The sequence below is a fragment of the Leptopilina boulardi genome, unplaced genomic scaffold (genome assembly GCF_019393585.1).
Source record: "Leptopilina boulardi isolate dan_hultmark-lab unplaced genomic scaffold, ZJU_Lbou_2.1 LbouV2_55, whole genome shotgun sequence".
NCBI lineage: Eukaryota > Metazoa > Arthropoda > Insecta > Hymenoptera > Figitidae > Leptopilina > Leptopilina boulardi.
The window spans coordinates 2109603-2132766 of record NW_026138000.1 but is presented as its reverse complement, the minus strand read 5'-3'; the positions used below and the strand labels follow the sequence as shown (position 1 = coordinate 2132766).

At 18.2% G+C, this 23164-nt stretch overlaps 2 protein-coding genes across 2 annotated transcripts; one reads left to right on the top strand and one right to left on the bottom strand.

The window, feature by feature from the left end:
- The first annotated feature begins 32 nt into the window (after nucleotides 1-32).
- On the top strand, nucleotides 33-12366 carry LOC127290181 (uncharacterized). Its single transcript, XM_051318613.1, has 4 exons — nucleotides 33-307; nucleotides 424-534; nucleotides 11113-11287; nucleotides 11514-12366. The coding sequence occupies exons 1-4, from the start codon at nucleotides 300-302 to the stop codon at nucleotides 12012-12014; spliced, it is 795 nt and encodes a 264-aa protein (XP_051174570.1). The 5' UTR covers nucleotides 33-299; the 3' UTR covers nucleotides 12015-12366.
- On the bottom strand, nucleotides 12258-23164 carry LOC127290170 (activating signal cointegrator 1 complex subunit 2). Its single transcript, XM_051318596.1, has 13 exons — nucleotides 22919-23164; nucleotides 22225-22302; nucleotides 21979-22139; nucleotides 21224-21608; nucleotides 17419-17630; nucleotides 16869-17054; nucleotides 16569-16721; nucleotides 15990-16260; nucleotides 15605-15727; nucleotides 15192-15313; nucleotides 13031-13229; nucleotides 12638-12833; nucleotides 12258-12439 (listed from the first exon to the last, which is right to left on the bottom strand). Exons 1-13 carry the CDS (start codon nucleotides 22952-22954, stop codon nucleotides 12300-12302), a joined length of 2262 nt encoding a protein of 753 aa, XP_051174553.1. The 5' UTR covers nucleotides 22955-23164; the 3' UTR covers nucleotides 12258-12299.

The window sequence follows — 23164 nt, the reverse complement described above, 5'->3', positions numbered from 1 at the left end:
TTTTGTCAATTTATCAAAAACGCAAAAAAAAGTGTTAATAGTATTTTTGTTGTTAAAATTTTTATAAATAATTGTATATCGTAATTTTGTATATAAATAATCGCTATGGCGGTAAATAAATATTTCGTATAAATAATAATAGAATTTAGTGTAAATAATAGTATTTTTCATTATATTTTAAACCAATTGTTATCAATTTACAAAAAAAATTTATTTAAACACTACGTGGATATTAAAAACAAAAAAAAAAAATTATATAATTTATTAGAAAAAAGTGAGGTTAGAATTTTAGTTTCACGATGACATGGTAAGTAAATTTTATTAATTTTTAAAAAAATAGAATCCGCCTTTCAAAATATTCGCCTTAGGTATATAAAAAAAATAATTACTGCTTTTTTTTAATTTTGGAAAATTAATTTAAAGGCGTCAAAAGAGAAATTATCTTTTATCCACTCAAAGACCGAGCAGTGCTTCTCCTCTTATTTCTGCGACAGATGACGCAGATTTGGATTTTTCAGTTCAAAAATTAATCTAGTAAGTTAACTATTTTAATTTTCATTAATTCGAAACAAAATTTCCTTTTTTTTTTTTTGACTATTTACGATAAGTAATATAATTTTTTTCCAGTGAAATATTTGTTTGTTTTTTTTTAATATAAATCAAAAATTATTTTGATACTCTTATAAAGTACTTTTTAAATTAAAAATAATTGAATTTCAGGAGAGTTATAATTGGAATTATTAAATTTCAAAAAATTTTGAAATAGGAAATTTTAGAAGTTTTTAAATTGAAATTTTGAAAAATAATTGAATTTTAATTGATTTTTAATTGAAATTTTGAAAAATAATTGAATTTTAGTTGATTTTGAATTGAAAATTTGAAAAATAATTGAATTTCAGTTTATTTTGAATTTAAATTTTTGAAAAAAATTGAACTTTAATTAATTCAGAATTTAAAAACTTTGAAAATAATTGAATTTCAATTAATTTGGAATTGAAAATTTTGGAAAATAATTGAATTTTAGGTAATTGTGAATTGAAATTTTGAAAAATAATTGCATTTTAGTTGATTTTGAATAGAAAATTTTTTAAATAATTGAATTTCAATTGTAACTTCGAAAATAATTGAATTCTAGTTTATTGTAAATTGAAATTTTTGCAAATAATAGAATTTTGGTTGAGTTTAAATTGAAAATTTTTAAAATAATTGAATTTTAGTTAAAATTTTAGAAAATAATTGAATTTCAATTAAAATTTTGGAAAATAATTAAATTTTAGATGATTTTGAATTGAAAATTTTGGAAAATAATTGAATTTTAGTTGTTTTTCAATTTGAATTTTGGAAAATAATTTAATTTTAATTGATTTTTAATTGAAATTTTGGAAAATAATTGAATTTTAGTTGAATTTAAATTGAAAATTTTAGTTTTTTTCAATTTTAAATTTTTGAAAATAATTGAATTTTTTCAATTGAAATTTTGAAAAATAATTGTATTTTAATTGATTTTTAATTGAAATTTTTGAAAATAATTGAATTTTAGTTAATTTTGAATTAAAATTTTGAATAATAATAGAATTTCATTTAACCCCTTCGTGCCCAGGCAAAACTGAGCATATAAAAAAACGAAACTAAAGTGGTTCCTATAGTTTTTGGGGTCGCTGATTACGAATCTGGTGTTAGTTTTTGAAAATTCAAAATGGCGGATCCAATATGGCGGACGAAAAATCAAAATTGTTCGGATTCGCTTAAAAATGGTCACTCGGGGATTTTCGTGGTCGCTGATTACGAATCCGATATTAGTTTCTCAAAATTCAAAATGGCGGATCCAATATGGCGGACGAAAAAATTAAAATTGTTCGGATTTGCTTGAAAATTGTCACTCGATTTTCGGGGTCGCTGATTACGAATCCGATACTAGTTTTTCAAAATTCAAAATGGCGGATCCAATATGGCGGACGAAAAATCAAAATTGTTCGGATTCGCTTGAAAATGGTCACTGGGGGGTTTTCGGGGTCGCTGATTACGAATTTGGTATTAGTTTCTCAAAATTCAAAATGGCGGATCCAATATGGCGGATGAAAAATCAAAATTGTTTGGATTCGCATGAAAATGGTTACTCGGGGGTTTTCGGGGTCGCTGATTACGAAGCCGATATTAGTTTTTCAAAATGACGGATGCAATGTGATTGACGTATTTTTAAAAGTTATTAACAAAAAAAATCCAACGCACTTCTTGCGGAACCTCAAGGGTGGTGTGGAAGGCCGTTACAGACATAAAAAAATAAACTTCTATTGCTGTTATACTTTTAACTTATTTTAATTTGTTTAATTTAAATTAGTTTCAATCGATTGTTAACGATTATTAAAAATTGATCTGCAACATTGGAATTAAGACTCAATTTTTGAAAACTAATACCAAATTCGTAATCAGCGACCCCGAAAACCCCCCAGTGACCATTTTCAAACGAATCCGAACAATTTTGATTTTTCGTCCGCCATATTGGATCCGCCATTTTGAATTTTGAGAAACTAATACCAAATTCGTAATCAGCGACCCCGAAAACCCCCCAGTGACCATTTTCAAGCGAATCCGAACAATTTTGATTTTTCGTCCGCCATATTGGATCCGCCATTTTGAATTTTGAAAAACTAGTATCGGATTCGTAATCAGCGACCCCGAAAACCCCCGAGTGACAATTTTCAAGCAAATCCGAACAATTTTAATTTTTTCGTCCGCCATATTGGATCCGCCATTTTGAATTTTCAAAAACTAACACCGGATTCGTATTCAGCGACCCCAAAAACCCCCGAGTGACCATTTTCAAGCGAATCCGAACAATTTTAATTTTTTCGTCCGCCATATTGGATCCGCCATTTTGAATTTTCAAAAACTAACACCGGATTCGTATTCAGCGACCCCAAAAACCCCCGAGTGACCATTTTCAAGCGAATCCGAACAATTTTGATTTTTCGTCCGCCATATTGGATCCGCCATTTTGAATTTTGAAAAACTAGTATCGGATTCGTAATCAGCGACCCCGAAAACCCCCGAGTGACAATTTTCAAGCAAATCCGAACAATTTTAATTTTTTCGTCCGCCATATTGGATCCGCCATTTTGAATTTTCAAAAACTAACACCGGATTCGTATTCAGCGACCCCAAAAACCCCCGAGTAACCAGTTTCAAGCGAATCTAAAATGTTTTAAAAATTCGTCATTTTTCATAATTATTTATATTTTTTTCTGAACAATATAAATTTTTAAACAAAATGTGAGTTCCATTTTTTGAAAGCTCTATCCTTCCTGAAAAAAATGCACCAAGTTTGAATAAAAAATATTTAATCTGTTTAGAGTTCTGGAGGTTTTTGTAGGTGGGACATATATGTCCCATGGGCACGAAAGGGTTAATTTTGGATATTAATTTTGGAAAATAATTGAATTTTATTTGATTTTGAATTGAAATTTAGGAAAATAATTGAATTTTAGTTGATTTTGAATTAAAAATTTTGTAAATAATTGAATTTTAATTGAAATATTGGATAATAATTTAATTTAAATTCATTTTTGATTGAAAATTTGGAAAATTAATTTTGAATAGAAAATTTTGGAAAATAATTGAATTTAAGTTGATTTCAAATTGAAATTTTTTAAAATAATTGAATTTCAATTGAAATTTTAGAAAATAATTGAATTTCAGTTCATTTTGAATTAAAAATTTTGGGAAATAATTGAATTTTAATTAAAATTTTGGATAATAATTTAATTTAAATTCATTTTTGATTGATTTGATTTCAAATTGCAAATTTTTGGAAAATAATTGAATTTCAATTGAACTTTTTGGAAAATAATTGAATTTTAGTTGATTTTGAATTGAAATTTTTGAAAATAATTGAATTTTATTTTTTTTAAATAATTGAATTTTTGTTGATTTTGAATTGAAATTTTGGAAAATAATTGATTTTGAATTGAAAATTTTGGGAAATAATTGAATTTTAATTGAAATTTTGGAAAATAATTGATTTTAAATTGAAAATTTTGGAAAATAATTGAATTTCAATTAAAATTTTTCAAAATAATTGAATTTTAATTGTATTTGAAATGAAATTTTGGAAAAGAATTGAATTTTAATTAAAATTTTGGAAAATAATTAAATTTTAGATGATTTTGAATTGAAAATTTTGGAAAATAATTGAATTTTAGTTGTTTTTCAATTTGAATTTTGGAAAATAATTTAATTTTAATTGATTTTTAATTGAAATTTTGGAAAATAATTGAATTTTAGTTGAATTTAAATTGAAAATTTTAGTTTTTTTCAATTTTAAATTTTGGAAAATAATTGAATTTTTTCAATTGAAATTTTGAAAAATAATTGTATTTTAATTGATTTTTAATTGAAATTTTTGAAAATAATTGAATTTTAGTTAATTTTGAATTAAAATTTTGAATAATAATAGAATTTCATTTAATTTTGGATATTAATTTTGGAAAATAATTGAATTTTATTTGATTTTGAATTGAAATTTAGGAAAATAATTGAATTTTAGTTGATTTTGAATTAAAAATTTTGTAAATAATTGAATTTTAATTGAAATATTGGATAATAATTTAATTTAAATTCATTTTTGATTGAAAATTTGGAAAATTAATTTTGAATAGAAAATTTTGGAAAATAATTGAATTTAAGTTGATTTCAAATTGAAATTTTTTAAAATAATTGAATTTCAATTGAAATTTTAGAAAATAATTGAATTTCAGTTCATTTTGAATTAAAAATTTTGGGAAATAATTGAATTTTAATTAAAATTTTGGATAATAATTTAATTTAAATTCATTTTTGATTGATTTGATTTCAAATTGCAAATTTTTGGAAAATAATTGAATTTCAATTGAACTTTTTGGAAAATAATTGAATTTTAGTTGATTTTGAATTGAAATTTTTGAAAATAATTGAATTTTATTTTTTTTAAATAATTGAATTTTTGTTGATTTTGAATTGAAATTTTGGAAAATAATTGATTTTGAATTGAAAATTTTGGGAAATAATTGAATTTTAATTGAAATTTTGGAAAATAATTGATTTTAAATTGAAAATTTTGGAAAATAATTGAATTTCAATTAAAATTTTTCAAAATAATTGAATTTTAATTGTATTTGAAATGAAATTTTGGAAAAGAATTGAATTTTAATTAAAATTTTGGAAAATAATTAAATTTTAGATGATTTTGAATTGAAAATTTTGGAAAATAATTGAATTTTAGTTGTTTTTCAATTTGAATTTTGGAAAATAATTTAATTTTAATTGATTTTTAATTGAAATTTTGGAAAATAATTGAATTTTAGTTGAATTTAAATTGAAAATTTTAGTTTTTTTCAATTTTAAATTTTGGAAAATAATTGAATTTTTTCAATTGAAATTTTGAAAAATAATTGTATTTTAATTGATTTTTAATTGAAATTTTTGAAAATAATTGAATTTTAGTTAATTTTGAATTAAAATTTTGAATAATAATAGAATTTCATTTAATTTTGGATATTAATTTTGGAAAATAATTGAATTTTATTTGATTTTGAATTGAAATTTAGGAAAATAATTGAATTTTAGTTGATTTTGAATTAAAAATTTTGTAAATAATTGAATTTTAATTGAAATATTGGATAATAATTTAATTTAAATTCATTTTTGATTGAAAATTTGGAAAATTAATTTTGAATAGAAAATTTTGGAAAATAATTGAATTTAAGTTGATTTCAAATTGAAATTTTTTAAAATAATTGAATTTCAATTGAAATTTTAGAAAATAATTGAATTTCAGTTCATTTTGAATTAAAAATTTTGGGAAATAATTGAATTTTAATTAAAATTTTGGATAATAATTTAATTTAAATTCATTTTTGATTGATTTGATTTCAAATTGCAAATTTTTGGAAAATAATTGAATTTCAATTGAACTTTTTGGAAAATAATTGAATTTTAGTTGATTTTGAATTGAAATTTTTGAAAATAATTGAATTTTATTTTTTTTAAATAATTGAATTTTTGTTGATTTTGAATTGAAATTTTGGAAAATAATTGATTTTGAATTGAAAATTTTGGGAAATAATTGAATTTTAATTGAAATTTTGGAAAATAATTGATTTTAAATTGAAAATTTTGGAAAATAATTGAATTTCAATTAAAATTTTTCAAAATAATTGAATTTTAATTGTATTTGAAATGAAATTTTGGAAAAGAATTGAATTTTAATTAAAATTTTGGAAAATAATTAAATTTTAGATGATTTTGAATTGAAAATTTTGGAAAATAATTGAATTTTAGTTGTTTTTCAATTTGAATTTTGGAAAATAATTTAATTTTAATTGATTTTTAATTGAAATTTTGGAAAATAATTGAATTTTAGTTGAATTTAAATTGAAAATTTTAGTTTTTTTCAATTTTAAATTTTGGAAAATAATTGAATTTTTTCAATTGAAATTTTGAAAAATAATTGTATTTTAATTGATTTTTAATTGAAATTTTTGAAAATAATTGAATTTTTGTGAATTTTAAATAGAAAATTTTTTTGGAAAATAATTGAATTTTAGTAGATTTTGAATTGATATTATGGAAAATAATTGAAATTAGTTTATTTGAAATTGAAATTTTTAAAAAATAATTGAAATTCAATTAAAATTTTGGAAAATAATTGAATTTTAGTTGATTTTGAATTGAAATTTTTGAAAATAATTGAATTTTAGTTAATTTTGAATTAAAATTTTGAATAATAATAGAATTTCATTTAATTTTGGATATTAATTTTGGAAAATAATTGAATTTTATTTGATTTTGAATTGAAATTTAGGAAAATAATTGAATTTTAGTTGATTTTGAATTAAAAATTTTGTAAATAATTGAATTTTAATTGAAATATTGGATAATAATTTAATTTAAATTCATTTTTGATTGAAAATTTGGAAAATTAATTTTGAATAGAAAATTTTGGAAAATAATTGAATTTAAGTTGATTTCAAATTGAAATTTTTTAAAATAATTGAATTTCAATTGAAATTTTAGAAAATAATTGAATTTCAGTTCATTTTGAATTAAAAATTTTGGGAAATAATTGAATTTTAATTAAAATTTTGGATAATAATTTAATTTAAATTCATTTTTGATTGATTTGATTTCAAATTGCAAATTTTTGGAAAATAATTGAATTTCAATTGAACTTTTTGGAAAATAATTGAATTTTAGTTGATTTTGAATTGAAATTTTTGAAAATAATTGAATTTTATTTTTTTTAAATAATTGAATTTTTGTTGATTTTGAATTGAAATTTTGGAAAATAATTGATTTTGAATTGAAAATTTTGGGAAATAATTGAATTTTAATTGAAATTTTGGAAAATAATTGATTTTAAATTGAAAATTTTGGAAAATAATTGAATTTCAATTAAAATTTTTCAAAATAATTGAATTTTAATTGTATTTGAAATGAAATTTTGGAAAAGAATTGAATTTTAATTAAAATTTTGGAAAATAATTAAATTTTAGATGATTTTGAATTGAAAATTTTGGAAAATAATTGAATTTTAGTTGTTTTTCAATTTGAATTTTGGAAAATAATTTAATTTTAATTGATTTTTAATTGAAATTTTGGAAAATAATTGAATTTTAGTTGAATTTAAATTGAAAATTTTAGTTTTTTTCAATTTTAAATTTTGGAAAATAATTGAATTTTTTCAATTGAAATTTTGAAAAATAATTGTATTTTAATTGATTTTTAATTGAAATTTTTGAAAATAATTGAATTTTAGTTAATTTTGAATTAAAATTTTGAATAATAATAGAATTTCATTTAATTTTGGATATTAATTTTGGAAAATAATTGAATTTTATTTGATTTTGAATTGAAATTTAGGAAAATAATTGAATTTTAGTTGATTTTGAATTAAAAATTTTGTAAATAATTGAATTTTAATTGAAATATTGGATAATAATTTAATTTAAATTCATTTTTGATTGAAAATTTGGAAAATTAATTTTGAATAGAAAATTTTGGAAAATAATTGAATTTAAGTTGATTTCAAATTGAAATTTTTTAAAATAATTGAATTTCAATTGAAATTTTAGAAAATAATTGAATTTCAGTTCATTTTGAATTAAAAATTTTGGGAAATAATTGAATTTTAATTAAAATTTTGGATAATAATTTAATTTAAATTCATTTTTGATTGATTTGATTTCAAATTGCAAATTTTTGGAAAATAATTGAATTTCAATTGAACTTTTTGGAAAATAATTGAATTTTAGTTGATTTTGAATTGAAATTTTTGAAAATAATTGAATTTTATTTTTTTTAAATAATTGAATTTTTGTTGATTTTGAATTGAAATTTTGGAAAATAATTGATTTTGAATTGAAAATTTTGGGAAATAATTGAATTTTAATTGAAATTTTGGAAAATAATTGATTTTAAATTGAAAATTTTGGAAAATAATTGAATTTCAATTAAAATTTTTCAAAATAATTGAATTTTAATTGTATTTGAAATGAAATTTTGGAAAAGAATTGAATTTTAATTAAAATTTTGGAAAATAATTAAATTTTAGATGATTTTGAATTGAAAATTTTGGAAAATAATTGAATTTTAGTTGTTTTTCAATTTGAATTTTGGAAAATAATTGAATTTTAATTGAAATTTTGGAAAATAATTGAATTTTAGTTGAATTTAAATTGAAAATTTTAGTTTTTTTCAATTTTAAATTTTGGAAAATAATTGAATTTTTTCAATTGAAATTTTGAAAAATAATTGTATTTTAATTGATTTTTAATTGAAATTTTTGAAAATAATTGAATTTTTGTGAATTTTAAATAGAAAATTTTTTTGGAAAATAATTGAATTTTAGTAGATTTTGAATTGATATTATGGAAAATAATTGAAATTAGTTTATTTGAAATTGAAATTTTTAAAAAATAATTGAAATTCAATTAAAATTTTGGAAAATAATTGAATTTTAGTTGATTTTGAATTGAAATTTTTGAAAATAATTGAATTTTATTTTTTTTAAATAATTGAATTTTTGTTGATTTTGAATTGAAATTTTGGAAAATAATTGATTTTGAATTGAAAATTTTGGGAAATAATTGAATTTTAATTGAAATTTTGGAAAATAATTGATTTTAAATTGAAAATTTTGGAAAATAATTGAATTTCAATTAAAATTTTTCAAAATAATTGAATTTTAATTGTATTTGAAATGAAATTTTGGAAAAGAATTGAATTTTAATTAAAATTTTGGAAAATAATTAAATTTTAGATGATTTTGAATTGAAAATTTTGGAAAATAATTGAATTTTAGTTGTTTTTCAATTTGAATTTTGGAAAATAATTGAATTTTAATTGAAATTTTGGAAAATAATTGAATTTTAGTTGAATTTAAATTGAAAATTTTAGTTTTTTTCAATTTTAAATTTTGGAAAATAATTGAATTTTTTCAATTGAAATTTTGAAAAATAATTGTATTTTAATTGATTTTTAATTGAAATTTTTGAAAATAATTGAATTTTTGTGAATTTTAAATAGAAAATTTTTTTGGAAAATAATTGAATTTTAGTAGATTTTGAATTGATATTATGGAAAATAATTGAAATTAGTTTATTTGAAATTGAAATTTTTAAAAAATAATTGAAATTCAATTAAAATTTTGGAAAATAATTGAATTTTAGTTGATTTTGAATTGAAATTTTTGAAAATAATTGAATTTTATTTTTTTTAAATAATTGAATTTTTGTTGATTTTGAATTGAAATTTTGGAAAATAATTGATTTTGAATTGAAAATTTTGGGAAATAATTGAATTTTAATTGAAATTTTGGAAAATAATTGATTTTAAATTGAAAATTTTGGAAAATAATTGAATTTCAATTAAAATTTTTCAAAATAATTGAATTTTAATTGTATTTGAAATGAAATTTTGGAAAAGAATTGAATTTTAATTAAAATTTTGGAAAATAATTAAATTTTAGATGATTTTGAATTGAAAATTTTGGAAAATAATTGAATTTTAGTTGTTTTTCAATTTGAATTTTGGAAAATAATTGAAATTGAATTGTTTATTTGAAATTGAAATTTTTTTAAAATAATTGAAATTCAATTAAAATATTGGAAAATAATTGAACTTAAAAAAAATTTTAGATTGTAAATTTTAGAAATAATTGAATTTCAATTGTTATTAAATTCAAATTTTAAAAAATAATTTGTATTTTAATTGAAATTTTTTTAAATAATTGAATTTGTGTATTGAGTTTCATTAAAATTATTAAAAATAATAATTTAATTTCGAAAAAATTGAAAATTTTCTTAATTTTATTTTTTTTTTTTTTCCTAATAATATAAATAAAATTTCTAAATTTTAATTGAAATTTTTGAAAATAATTGAATTTTAGTTCAATTTGAAATGAATTTTTTTTTTTTTGAAAATAATTCAATAATAATTAAAAATCTTCGAAAATTTAATTTGTTTCTAAAATTTCCTATCTCAAATTTTTTTTGAAATTTAATAATTCCTATTATAACTCTCCTGAAATTCAATTTATTTTTAATTTATTCTTCCGAAAATTCAAATATCTGAAACCATTTTTCGCTTAAAAATATTTCAAATTATTGTATTTTTGTCCTCAATTTCTAATAAATTTTTTTATTGAAATCATCAAAATTTTTTAATTAAAAATCCCTTGAAATTCAATTAATTTCAAAAATCTCAGGTGTAAATCTTTGAAAATTCAATTACTTTTAAAAAATGTTATCTAAAAATATTTCATATATATATATATATATATTTTTTTTTTGAGTTCTGTAAAATTTAATTATTGTTTGAAAATTAACGAAATTTTTGGAAATTCAAATATTTCTAAAAAAAAAAAATTAACTTTAACTCTTCCAAAATTATTATTATTAAAAAAAAAATTGTATTTAAAAATCTGTAAAACTTTTTTTATTAAAATAAAAAAAATCGACTTTTTTTTTAAATATAAATCGACTAAAACGAGTTTTTTTTGTGCCGAGGCCTGTAATATTAAAAATAAAAATAAATACAAATTAATATAAAAAAAAAAAAATAAAAATTTCTTTTTAGCATTGAAGATATTGTGAGAAAAATGATTAAAGAGATGAAAAATTATTTATCAGCAATTGAAAATCTCGACAATGCCGATCGTCATTTAACAACAAATTTAAGTAGTTACGATCTTGTTCACGTAAGCGACGATTTTCGAAAAATAGTCCAAGATTATCATTCCGTCACTACTGATGTAATTTTTAATTTTTATTATATTTTTTTCTCAACATAAAATGCAAAAATAAATTCTAAAAATCAATATTGTTAGAATTTTTGATTTAAGTCGAATTTTATTTATTATTATTTTAATAATAATCAAAATTCTACGAAAAATTCTAAAAAATTAAAAAAAAAATTTTTAGAACTTATTTATTGTTTTGGATTTTATTTGAGAAAAATATCTTCTTTTCTTTTTACAGATTGGCAAAAGTGTACAAAAAATGATACCACTCTGCAAGGAAACATTTATTGAACCTTTGAAAAAATTACGCGAAGAATTTTCAATAATTGCCGGTGAATTAGCAAAACGTGAGGAATTAGTGACAAATTGGAAGGCATGTTATTTACGTTTAAAAAAAACCCAAGAGAAAAAAGATAAAACAGCAAGTTATATTGCCCGTTTAGAGAAGGATAAAGATTTAGTTGAATTTGCAGGAAAAAAATTAAAATCATTTCACAATGAATTACAAATGGAATTGAAATCATTTTTAAATAAACGTCTCAATTATATTCGTCCATCAATTCATGCATTAATAATGATACAACTTGATCATTATGGTAGTATGACAAATGCATTTAAACAACCAAATTCTATTTTAACAATGACAGAGACAAAAATTTCCAATGATGATGAATTTCAACAATTAATAACAATGCAAGTTAATCGAATAAAAGCATTGACTATCGTTAAAGATCATTAATTCTAAGAAAAATTTTTTTAAATGAAATTTAAATTTAAAATTTATATTTTAAATTGAATTTTTAATTTATTTATTGAAATAAATAAATTAGTTTAAAAAATTTTTTTTTTTTTTTTTATTACATTAGAAAAAAAAATTCTCTATTTGTACAAAAAAAAAATTAATTTTTATATTTGGATTTTCAACTGAAATTACTAGATTTCTAGAAAAAAAAATTTTTGTGCTAATTGTATACTGTTCGTGTTTGTTTGTTTGTTTGTTTTTTTTTTTTTTCTTTTTTTTTTCTTACGAGGGAATCATTCCCTGTCTTCGTTTCCATTGTGAACCAACTCGACGATTATGATTTGCTCGTGTTGATTTATTTGTATTTTTATGATCTCGATTTATAACGACATTCTTCTCTTGTCCTTGTCCCTTTGCATTCCCTAAACAAATAAAATTTTTTTATTTTATCGCCAAATAATAATTATATATTTTCAATAAAATAATAAATAAACTAAAAATAAATGCTGTTAATTTTCTTTTCTACTCAATACTTAATAATAAATAAAAAAAAAATTTGTGATTTTAATAGAAAAATTGCATAAAAAAAGAAAATGAATTATTTATAAATAAAAACTAACCAACGACATCTTTTTGTTGTGAACCACCTCTTCCGCCGCGTTTTGAAAAATATCGTTGTTCAGCTTTTGCTCGTAATTCGGCAGGATTTTGAACAAAATAATCACGACTTGTTTGCGCTTCCGTTAATTCTTCATTTTCATCATCATCATCATCATCTTCGTAAATCTCATCATCTCTTCCCTTTCTAAGTAATACCTATTTAAAAAAAAAACATTTTTTTTTTTTAATATTAAATTAAGAAAATAAATATTATTATTATTTTATTATTTAATATTAGAACAATAAACGAATAATAAATAAAAATACAAAAAAATTTCTCTAATTATAGAAAAAATAAATTAAATAATTTAAAAAAAAAAAAAAAGAAATAATAATTGAGAAAAAAAAAATACTCTTGGTGTTGTAAAAGGACGATCCATTTCTAAAGTATCATCCTGTGCTGTTTCGCCAATATCATGACTATCGTAAGTATCGTCATATTCATCGTCGTATTCATAAGAAACAAGATTATATTTACTGTAAATGTGATTGACTTTTTTTATATCATTTTTGTCATTTAACATTTCATTTACATCTTTATATTTATCTTTTCTGAAACATAAAAGAAATAAAAATTAATTCAATTTTTTTTATTTTTTTAAATCTCGTCTTTATATTTATTTTTCCTGAAAAAAAAAAGAAAAGAAATTTAAATTTAATTTATTAATTATTATTATATATAATAATAAAATGCTTGGTCTGTCCTTCTGTCCTAACTTGAAGTTGGCCTTTTCTGATTTCACGTGTTTTTTTTTTTTTTTTTTTAATTGTAATCTTATGCCGTGTCAAATTTGGACAATTCTTTTTCTCATTTTTGCCAAAGTTGTATAATTGTGTTTCCAAATTTCGGAATAAGTTTCTTTAAAATTCCAAATTCGAAAATTCAATTCACGAAGCTCAAGTACACAACGTTTACCAACGAAATTTTTTTAAAACTTGTATATTCATTCAAAAATTGTATACAAATAGAAAAAATTTATGATGAGAAAAAAGATGCGCCAGGAAATTTCGTACAAGATAGTAATTTGAAAAAAATTTATTTTTCAAAATTAATTTTTAAGGTACCAGGGGCAAACGAATATCTATTAAATATTAATTATAAAAACACAGGCCTCGAATCAACTTAAAGACACAAAAAAGTCGTTTTAGTCGATTTATATTCCCAAAAAAAAGTGGATTTTTTTTTTATTTTAACAAAAATATTTCACAGATTTTTAAATAAAAATTATTTTTTTTTAATAATTATCCATTTCGAAGGGTTAAAGTTGAAATTTTTAGAAATAATTAAATTTCAAAAGATATATTGTTAATTTTCAAACAATTATTAAATTTTACAGAACTAAAAATAATTTATCAAACAAATTTTTGGAAAACATTTTTTAAATTTAATTGAATTTTCAAAGATTTAAAATTGAGATTTTTGAAATTAATTGAAACTTTAAGTGATTTTTAATTAAAATTTTAGATGATTTCACTAAAAATTTATTAGAAAATGCGGACAAAATACAATAATTTGAAAATCATTTTTAATTGAAAAATGGTTTCAGATAGTTGAATTTTCAAAGAATATTATTAAAATACTTAAAAATAATTGAATTTCCTTAGAGTTATAATTAAAATTATTAAATTTCAAAAAAAAATTTCGATGGAAAATTTTAGAAATAATTAAATTTTAGACGCCTTTAAATTCAAATTATTGAAAATTCAATTAATTTTGAATTCAAATTTTTGAGAATAATGAAATTTTATTTGATTTCAAATTGAAAATTTTGGAAAATAATTGAATTTTAATTGAAATTTTAGAAAATAATTGAATTTTAGTTAATTTTCAATTAAAAATTTTGGAAAATAATTAAATTTTATTTCATTTTAAATTGAAAACTTGGTAAATAATTAAATTTTAAATTGAAAATTTTTGATAATTATTGGATTTTTAATTGATTTTGAATTAAAATTTCGGATAATAATTGAATTTTAGTTTATTTTGAATTGAAATTTTCAAAAAATAATTCAATTTTATTGTGATATTTTTTTTCTTTTAAATTATAAACAATTGTTAAATTTCATAAAAAATTTTAATTGAAAAATAATTTTGATATAATTGAATTTGTGATGTATTTCATTAAAATTATTAAAAATAATTAATTTAGTGAAAAATCATTTTAGTTGAAAATTTGTTAAATAATTGAATTGAAAAAGATCTGAAGAAGATATAAATTTTATACTAAAAAAATGTATTTTATTTACATTTTTTTTTCAAATGTAAAAAAAATGTCGCATTTTATTAAAATAAGTCGATAAAAGTCGTATTTTTTTTGAAAAAAGTCGGAAAAAGTCGTATAATTCGAGGCCTGTAAACATATAATTTTCATTATTATCATTTAATATGTAATAATATTCTAATAAATTAAATTATTATTGATAATATTAATCTTTAATTTCTTTATATAATAAACAATTAAATACTCAATTTGGCGCGTTTAATTTTGCTAGTTAATATATTAAAATTAATACCTCTTTCCTCTGTGAATTCTTGACATGTCGATTTTATCATTTGTCATAATATCGAATTCATCATTATCGAAAACATTCAGTCTTTGTGCTCCAAATGCTGAATCAACAGCGGCCGCGGCTTCCTAAAAATTTAATTAGAATTAGAATTTTAATTAGAAGTAATTAACGAATTTTCGAATTTTCAAATTAAAACTTAAAAGAATTAGAATTTCGATTATTTCCATAATTTCAAATTTTCTATCAAAAAATTCATTTTTTTTTTTAATTTTATTTTTAATTCAACAAAAAAATTCAATTTAGAAAATTTTTTAATGCGAATAAGTAAAAAAAAAAAGAAGGGGGAGAAATTTGTTTACGAATTTAAAGAAATAAATTAATTAAAATTATTCAAAGAAATAAATTAAATTAAATACCTCAGGATCGGGTGGAATGTAAGGTAAAGAGAAATCTAATTCTTTCAAATCCGACGGAAGTGTTTCTTCTAAAACTGCATTTATCACTCTTGTACTGTCGTAATTATAATGTTTTAAACATCTCTAAAAAAAAAACATGTACATAATTAATTTATAATAATTATATTTTGTTTTATGATATTTATAATCTAAATTTATATTATATTTTTATTTTTAATTGTTGTAATATGTTCTATTCTATTTATTTCTATTCTATTCTATTCTATTCTATTCTATTTATTTCTATTCTATTCTATTCTATTTCTATTCTATTCTATTTATGTTATAAAATTATAATTTTATATTTCCATTGGATTTAGAAATTGAAAAAAAAAAAAATTCTCACCTCAATAAAACCATCACCCAAATGACAGAGAATTTCTTTTACTTCAGACATAAGACGAACTAATTCTTCTTCGTTTGGTTTAATTTTTTCCTGTTCTCTCGAATCGAAATTTTCAATTTCCAATTGTTGTTGCTGATGTTGTTGTTGTTGTTGTGGAGGATTAATTCCCGAACAACTCGCCACAGCATCTTTATAACTATTATTTACACTTTTCTCATCGACAATTGTCGCATGAATTGAATTTAAAATAAAATCACATTTTATTGTATCTCTGAATATATAAATTTATTTAAGGAAAATAAATTTTTCGATTTCATTGTATAAATTAATAATTTATTTAAAAATTTTAATTACTAATTTATTTAAAACTTTTAATTATTAATTTATTTAAAAATTTTAATTAATAATTTATTGAAAACTTTAATTAATAATTTATTTAATAATTTAATTGATAATTTATTGAAAACTTTAATTAATAATTTATTTAATAATTTAATTGATAATTTATCAAACTAAATTCTCAAAAAAAAAAAAATTATTTCTTTCTTTTTTTCTCTTCACCAAAAAAAAAAAGGATACACTTCGGGGCAAATTTGTGAAAGAATTTCCAAATCAACATCAATTGGATAAAATCGATGATAGTCGGTTATAAATTCTTTTTCTGATATTGCATTAGTCACGTGATCCAAATAATTTTCCACACGTTTTTTCATATCAATTTCTAATTCAATTCTAATCGATACGAAAAAAAAGAGAATTATAATATAAAATTATTTCTAATAAATATACTATTTAATATTTAATTATTTTCGAATGATTGTTTTTTTTTTTTTTTTTTTTTTTTGGTAATTTTAAATAATAATAAAAAAAAATACTCACCCTGTTTCGAGAATATCGGCAATATTTTTATAAATAATTATTCGATAGAGTTTTAAAAGTTCAACTCTACTAACATCAAGCCTGTGTTTTAGTTCAATATATTTTATCATTTTATCCTCTCGCATTGCAAGTGAATCCAATTTTTCGTACATTTTTGGAATTGTATTTGAATAAACCGTTACAATTCTAAAATTAAAAGCAAAATAAAAATTATAAGAAATAGAATTTGACAATTTTTTATTTTTTAATTCTGTTTAGATTGTAAAATAAAACAAAATAAAATTCAAAATATTTCAATAATTAAGATTCTTTTTTGTCCCAAAAAAAAAAAAAAAAAAATTGCCATTAATTAGAATATTATTAAAATAATTCAAAATAATTAAGATTCTTTTTTGGCCCCCCAAAAAATTTGTTAATAGAATATTATTAAAATATTGCATTTTTTTAAATGTAAAATTTAATTTACTAATTTTTTTTTAGTAAAATTAAATTTTTTTTAACTACTAATTTTTTATTTAAATTTTTTTTTTTTTTCTTTTTTTTTACATACTTGGTCATAAAATTAGACGTTTGAAAAAGTTCCGTTGCCGGTGGATAATTTTCCAAAAAAATTGTCAAATTCGAAGAAACATCCAAAATATGAACTATCAAATCTTCGAGAATTGTTAGAGAAATTTCTTTTGATTGTTTTTTTACTCCTTCCGTCAATAAAATTACATCGTTTGGCGTTTCTTCAAATCTTCTTTCGAGATTTGAAAAAACCTGAAATATAGAAAAATAAAATATTTTCAAAAATTATTTTATTAAATTAATAAATATTTATTAATCAAAGTGTCTAAAAACTGCTAGGAAAAATATTCTCTAAATTTTCCCTGACCTAAATTACACTAAAAAAATTTTTTATTTTCATTAAATAAAATTTATTTTGATACAATTAAATCATTTACCAGTCTATTATCCATTAATTTAATATTTATTTGAAACAGATAAATAATGTTTTGTAAAAAATCAAATATTTAAGTGAAATAAATAAACAAATTTGGGAACGTACAAATATTTTCAATATTTAATTTAAAAGAATTTTTACGACGTTAAATTTTAAATTATCAAATTTTTATTTAGTAAAATTATATAAAGCAGATTTTCTAGTATATTGAATTTCAAATTAATACAATTTCAAATTTAACGGAATTTATGTCAAGAAAAATTGCATAAAGAAACAATTTTTTTTTAACAGAATTGTTATTTTTAGTAAATTTTGATTTATCAAAATATTTACTTAATAGAATTGTCATTGAATAAATCCACAATTAACAGAATTTCTATTTAACAAAATTTTTAATTAACTAAAGTTTTTATTGAAGAAAATTTTAATTCTAACTAATTCCTGTTTAACAGAATTCTCATTTAAGAAAAATTTTTTTCTCTTTTTTTTTTTGTTAATTTTTATAGACATAAATTTCGTTAAAATTGAAATTATATTAATTTAAAATTTTTAAAAAAAGGATCAGAAAAAGAGTTCAGCTTTATAATAGTTCTGCTAAATAGAAATTAAATCGAATTTTAGTTAAATGTAATTTGAAAATTTTGCAATAATACAAATTCCACTTTATACAATTTTCAAAAAATAAAAAATTCGATAATTTAATATTCGACGCCGTGAAAAATTTTTATAAATTAAATGTCGGTATTAGCATTAAATAATAAATTTCAATTCAAAATCAACTAAAATTCAATGATTTTCAAAAAAAAAAAAAATTCATTTCAAATTCAACTAAAATTCAATTATTTTCAAAACAATTTCAATTAAAATTTGTAATTTTATTTATATTATTATAAAGAAGAAAAAAAAATAAAATAAAGAAAATTTTCAATTTTTTTCGAAATTAAATTATTATTTTTAATAATTTTAATGAAACTCAATACACAAATTCAATTATTTTAAATTATTTTTCAATTAAAATTTATATGAAATTTAATAATTGTTTATAATTTAAAGAAAAATTGGCAAATAAAAATTACTATAAATTTTTAATTCAAAATCACTTGAAATTTAATTATATACAAAAAAAATTTCAATTATTTTTAATGATTTTTATAATATTCTTCGAAAATTCAATTTTCTGAAAGCAATTTTTCAATTAAAAACTTTTGGAAAACAATATTTATTTTTATTATTTTTATTTTTTTATTTTTATGTGATTTCTAATAAATTCTTTATCACTAGAAATTTTACTTATAATTACTTTTTGAAATTTAACACAATCTTTTGAAATTCAATTATTTTCAAAAAATTTCAAATTAAAATGTTTTAAAAAATTAATTATTTCTAAAACTTTTCAATATAAAATTTTTTGAAATTCAATTATTTTCGAATTTTTCTATTTTAAATTAACTAAAATTGAAATTCAATTATTTTTAAAATTTTCCATCTAAAATTTTTTGAAATTCAATTATTTTAAAATTTTTCAATTTAAAGGAAACTAAAATTCAATTATTTTCCAAATTTTTCAATTCAAAATCAACTAAAATTCAATTATTTTGCAAAACTTTGATTGAAATTCAATTATTTTCATAATTTTCAATTCCAAATTAACAAAAATTAACTTATTTTCCAAAATGTCAACTAAAATTCAAATATTTTCAAAAATTTCAATTCAAATGAAATTCAATTATTTTTCAAAATTTTCAACTAAAATTCAATTATTTTTCAAATTTTCAATCCAAAATAAACTAAAATTCAATTATTTTCCAAAATTTCAATTCAAAATCTACTAAAATTCAATTATTTTCAAAGTTTTCTATTCAAAATTAACAAAAATTCAATTATTTTAAAAAATTTCAATTCAAAATCAACTAAATTAATTTTTAAATTTTTCTATTTAAAATTAACTAAAATTCAATTATTTTCCAAAATTTTAATTAAATTTCAATTATTTTTAAAAAATTTCAATTTTAAATAAACTAATTTCAATTATTTTCCAAAATTTCAATTCAAAATCTACTAAAATTCATTTATTTTCAAAATTTTCAATTCAAAATTAACAAAAATTGAATTATTTTAAAAAATTTCAATTCAAAATCTACTAAATTAATTTTTTAATTTTTCTATTTAAAATTAACTAAAATTCAATTATTTTCTAAAATTTTAAATGAAATTCAATTATTTTCTAAAATTTCAATTGAAATTCAATAATTTTTCAAATTTTTAATTCAAAGTCAACCAAAATTCAATTATTGTCTGAAATTTAACATTATCTTTTGAAATTCAATTATTTTTAAAATTTTCCATCTAAAATTTTTTGAAATTCAATTATTTAAAAAATTATCTATTTAAAATTAACTAAAATCCAATTATTTTCCAAATTTTCAATTCAAAATCAACTAAAATTCAATTATTTTGCAAAACTTCAATTGAAATTTAATTATTTTCAAAATTTTCAATTCCAAATTAATTAATGTTAAATTATTTTCAATGTTTTAAATTCTGAATTAATTAAAGTTCAATTTTTTTCAAAAAAAATTTTAATTCAAAATAAACTGAAATTCAATTATTTTTCAAAATTTTCAAATAAAATTAAATTATTTTTCAAATTTTCAATCCAAAATCAACTAAAATTCAATTATTTTCCAAAATTTCAATTAAAAAACAACTAAAATTCAATTATTTTCCAAAATTTCAATTTAAAAATTTCTAAAATTTCCCATTTGAAATTCTTTGAAATTTATTAATTCCAATTATAACCGTCCTGAAATTCAATTATTTTTAATTTAAAAAGTACTTTATAAGAGTTCTGCTATAAATAGAAATTAAATCGAAATTTAGTTAAATGTAAATTGAAAATTTTGCAATAATATAAATTTCACTTTATACAAATTTTCAAAAATAGAAATTCAATAATTTAATATTCGACGCCGTGAAAAATTTTTATAAATTAAATGTGAATATTAGCATTAAAATAATAAATTATTTGTATTAATGAATAATTTACTTTATTTGAAGTTGAAATCGCTAAAATAAAATTGTATCAAAATAATTTTTGATTTATATTAAAAAACTAAATATTTCACTGGAAAAAAATGAATTAATTGTTAAAAAATCATTTATTCGATTCAATAAATAGTAGTAAATAATTATTTACTTAATTAATGAATAATAATTTATTAATAAATAAAATAAATAAATAAAATTATTATATATTTATTAATTTATTAAATATTAATAAAATTATTATATATTTATTAAAATAATAATAATAATATAATAACAATAATAATAATAATAATAATAATAATAATATTTGTTTAAAAATAACATTATTTAAAAGAGAAAATTTTGCTTTTTTTTTCCTCACCTGAACGAAAAATGAAATGGCTCTTTTAAAATCATCCCGATAAAGTGGTTGAAGAATAAATAAAGTTTTTAATAATTTATCAATTGTTTTTTTATTCTCTCTGCCATATTGTTGACATAAATCGAGAATAATTGGTACTGTGAATATAAAATTATCGTACAATAAATTTCCATGATACAAACGTGTCATAAATTCCTCAGAACTTTCTTTATTTGTCACAAGTCTTGCAAATATTAGCAAAACATAATGTCGCAATTTATTTAATATTTCACGAACATCATGACTATTTGGAAAATCATCTAATGCATAATAAGGTGGTGCCTCTTGAAGAAATGATATTAACATTTCCATTATTGATGTATTGTGTATAATATTTGACCAAAATCTAAATAAAAAAAATAAATAAAAAAAAATTGTATTATTTTAATTAAATTCGATTTTTTGATTATTAGAAAATAAATTTATTTTAAAAATTCAAAAAAATTGTTATTAAAAAAAAAAACGAAAAATTATTAAATTCACACGAATTTAAGAAAAATAATTAAAATAATAATATTCAGAGAGTAAAAAAAAAAAGAAATTTATTTTTTATTCGAAAAATAATTAAACTAATAATATTTAGAGAGTAAAAAAAAAAAAGAAATTTATTTTTTTATTCAAAAAATAATAATTCTTTAAAAAATTTATTTTCTATTTATTTAAAAAAATTGTTTTTTTTTTTTTTTTACTTATTTATTTAAAATTAATAAATGTACCTAAAATACGGGAGTTTGAGTAACCAAATTAAATCATCAATAATATAATTAACAATTTCCATCCAATGTTCTTTGGCGCCGACAATTTCATGATCATTGGAATCATTGAAAATTGGCGCTTCATAGTATAAAAAATAACGATCCACAACCCATCGTTTATTCTATAAAATATATATTGTATTTATTTTTTCTTTTTAAAACTGAACTTTCTAAAATAGTTTTTAGAAAATTTTTTTTTTTTTTTACCAATGCCGATACAAGTTCTGGAATTCCTTCATTTTTTAATGTAAGCTGCAAATCCTCCAGTGGTTTGCACTCAGGATTCTTAAAAATTAATAAAATAATTCGTAAAAATAGAAACAAAAAAAAAAAAAAAAAAAAAAGAAAATCTTAATTCAAATTTTGCCAGGAAAAATTAAATTTTTTGAATTAAATTTCAAAAAAAAATTTATTACAAATATTAATTACAATAAACAAATAACAATTATATATATAATTTTTAGATTTTAAAAAGGAAATTTTCGTTAATTTTTAGTTTTTTTTTTTATTTATTTAATAATTCTTTAAAAATAGTGTTTCGAAAATATATAATTTATTTAAGTAGGGAAAATATTTTAAATTACCAATAATGTACATGGAGAAATAAATAAAATATAATTTAAATATACGATATTTAGCAAAATATATATGCGAAATATGACAACCTAACCTCAATTTTTCCATATTTCGTATATTGTCAAAACGATTCAATAAATTTATTATAGAAATTAATAATTACAAAATTCCGATTCTCGAAGAGTATTTACTTAAATTATCCTTCCCCCCTCGATAAATATTTATTCCAATTGTTTATTCGAACATAACCTCAATTTTTCGAATATTGAATATCGAATTTATATATATTAAATATATACATATATATTGAATAACAGACACTTACTTGAAAAAATCCAGGGCTCATTGAATCATTTTCCATAATTATATATATTTAATAAATATCACCTGTTAATAAAAAATACGATAATTTTCCCCGCACTAAATAAAAGACCGAAAACACATTTCGATCATCTTTTTTGGCACTTTTATATATATATATATTTTCGAAATCAAAAAAAAAAAATATTTTCCTACATAATTAAATTCTTCTTAATTTGAAAAAAAAAACACCAATAATTATATATTTAAA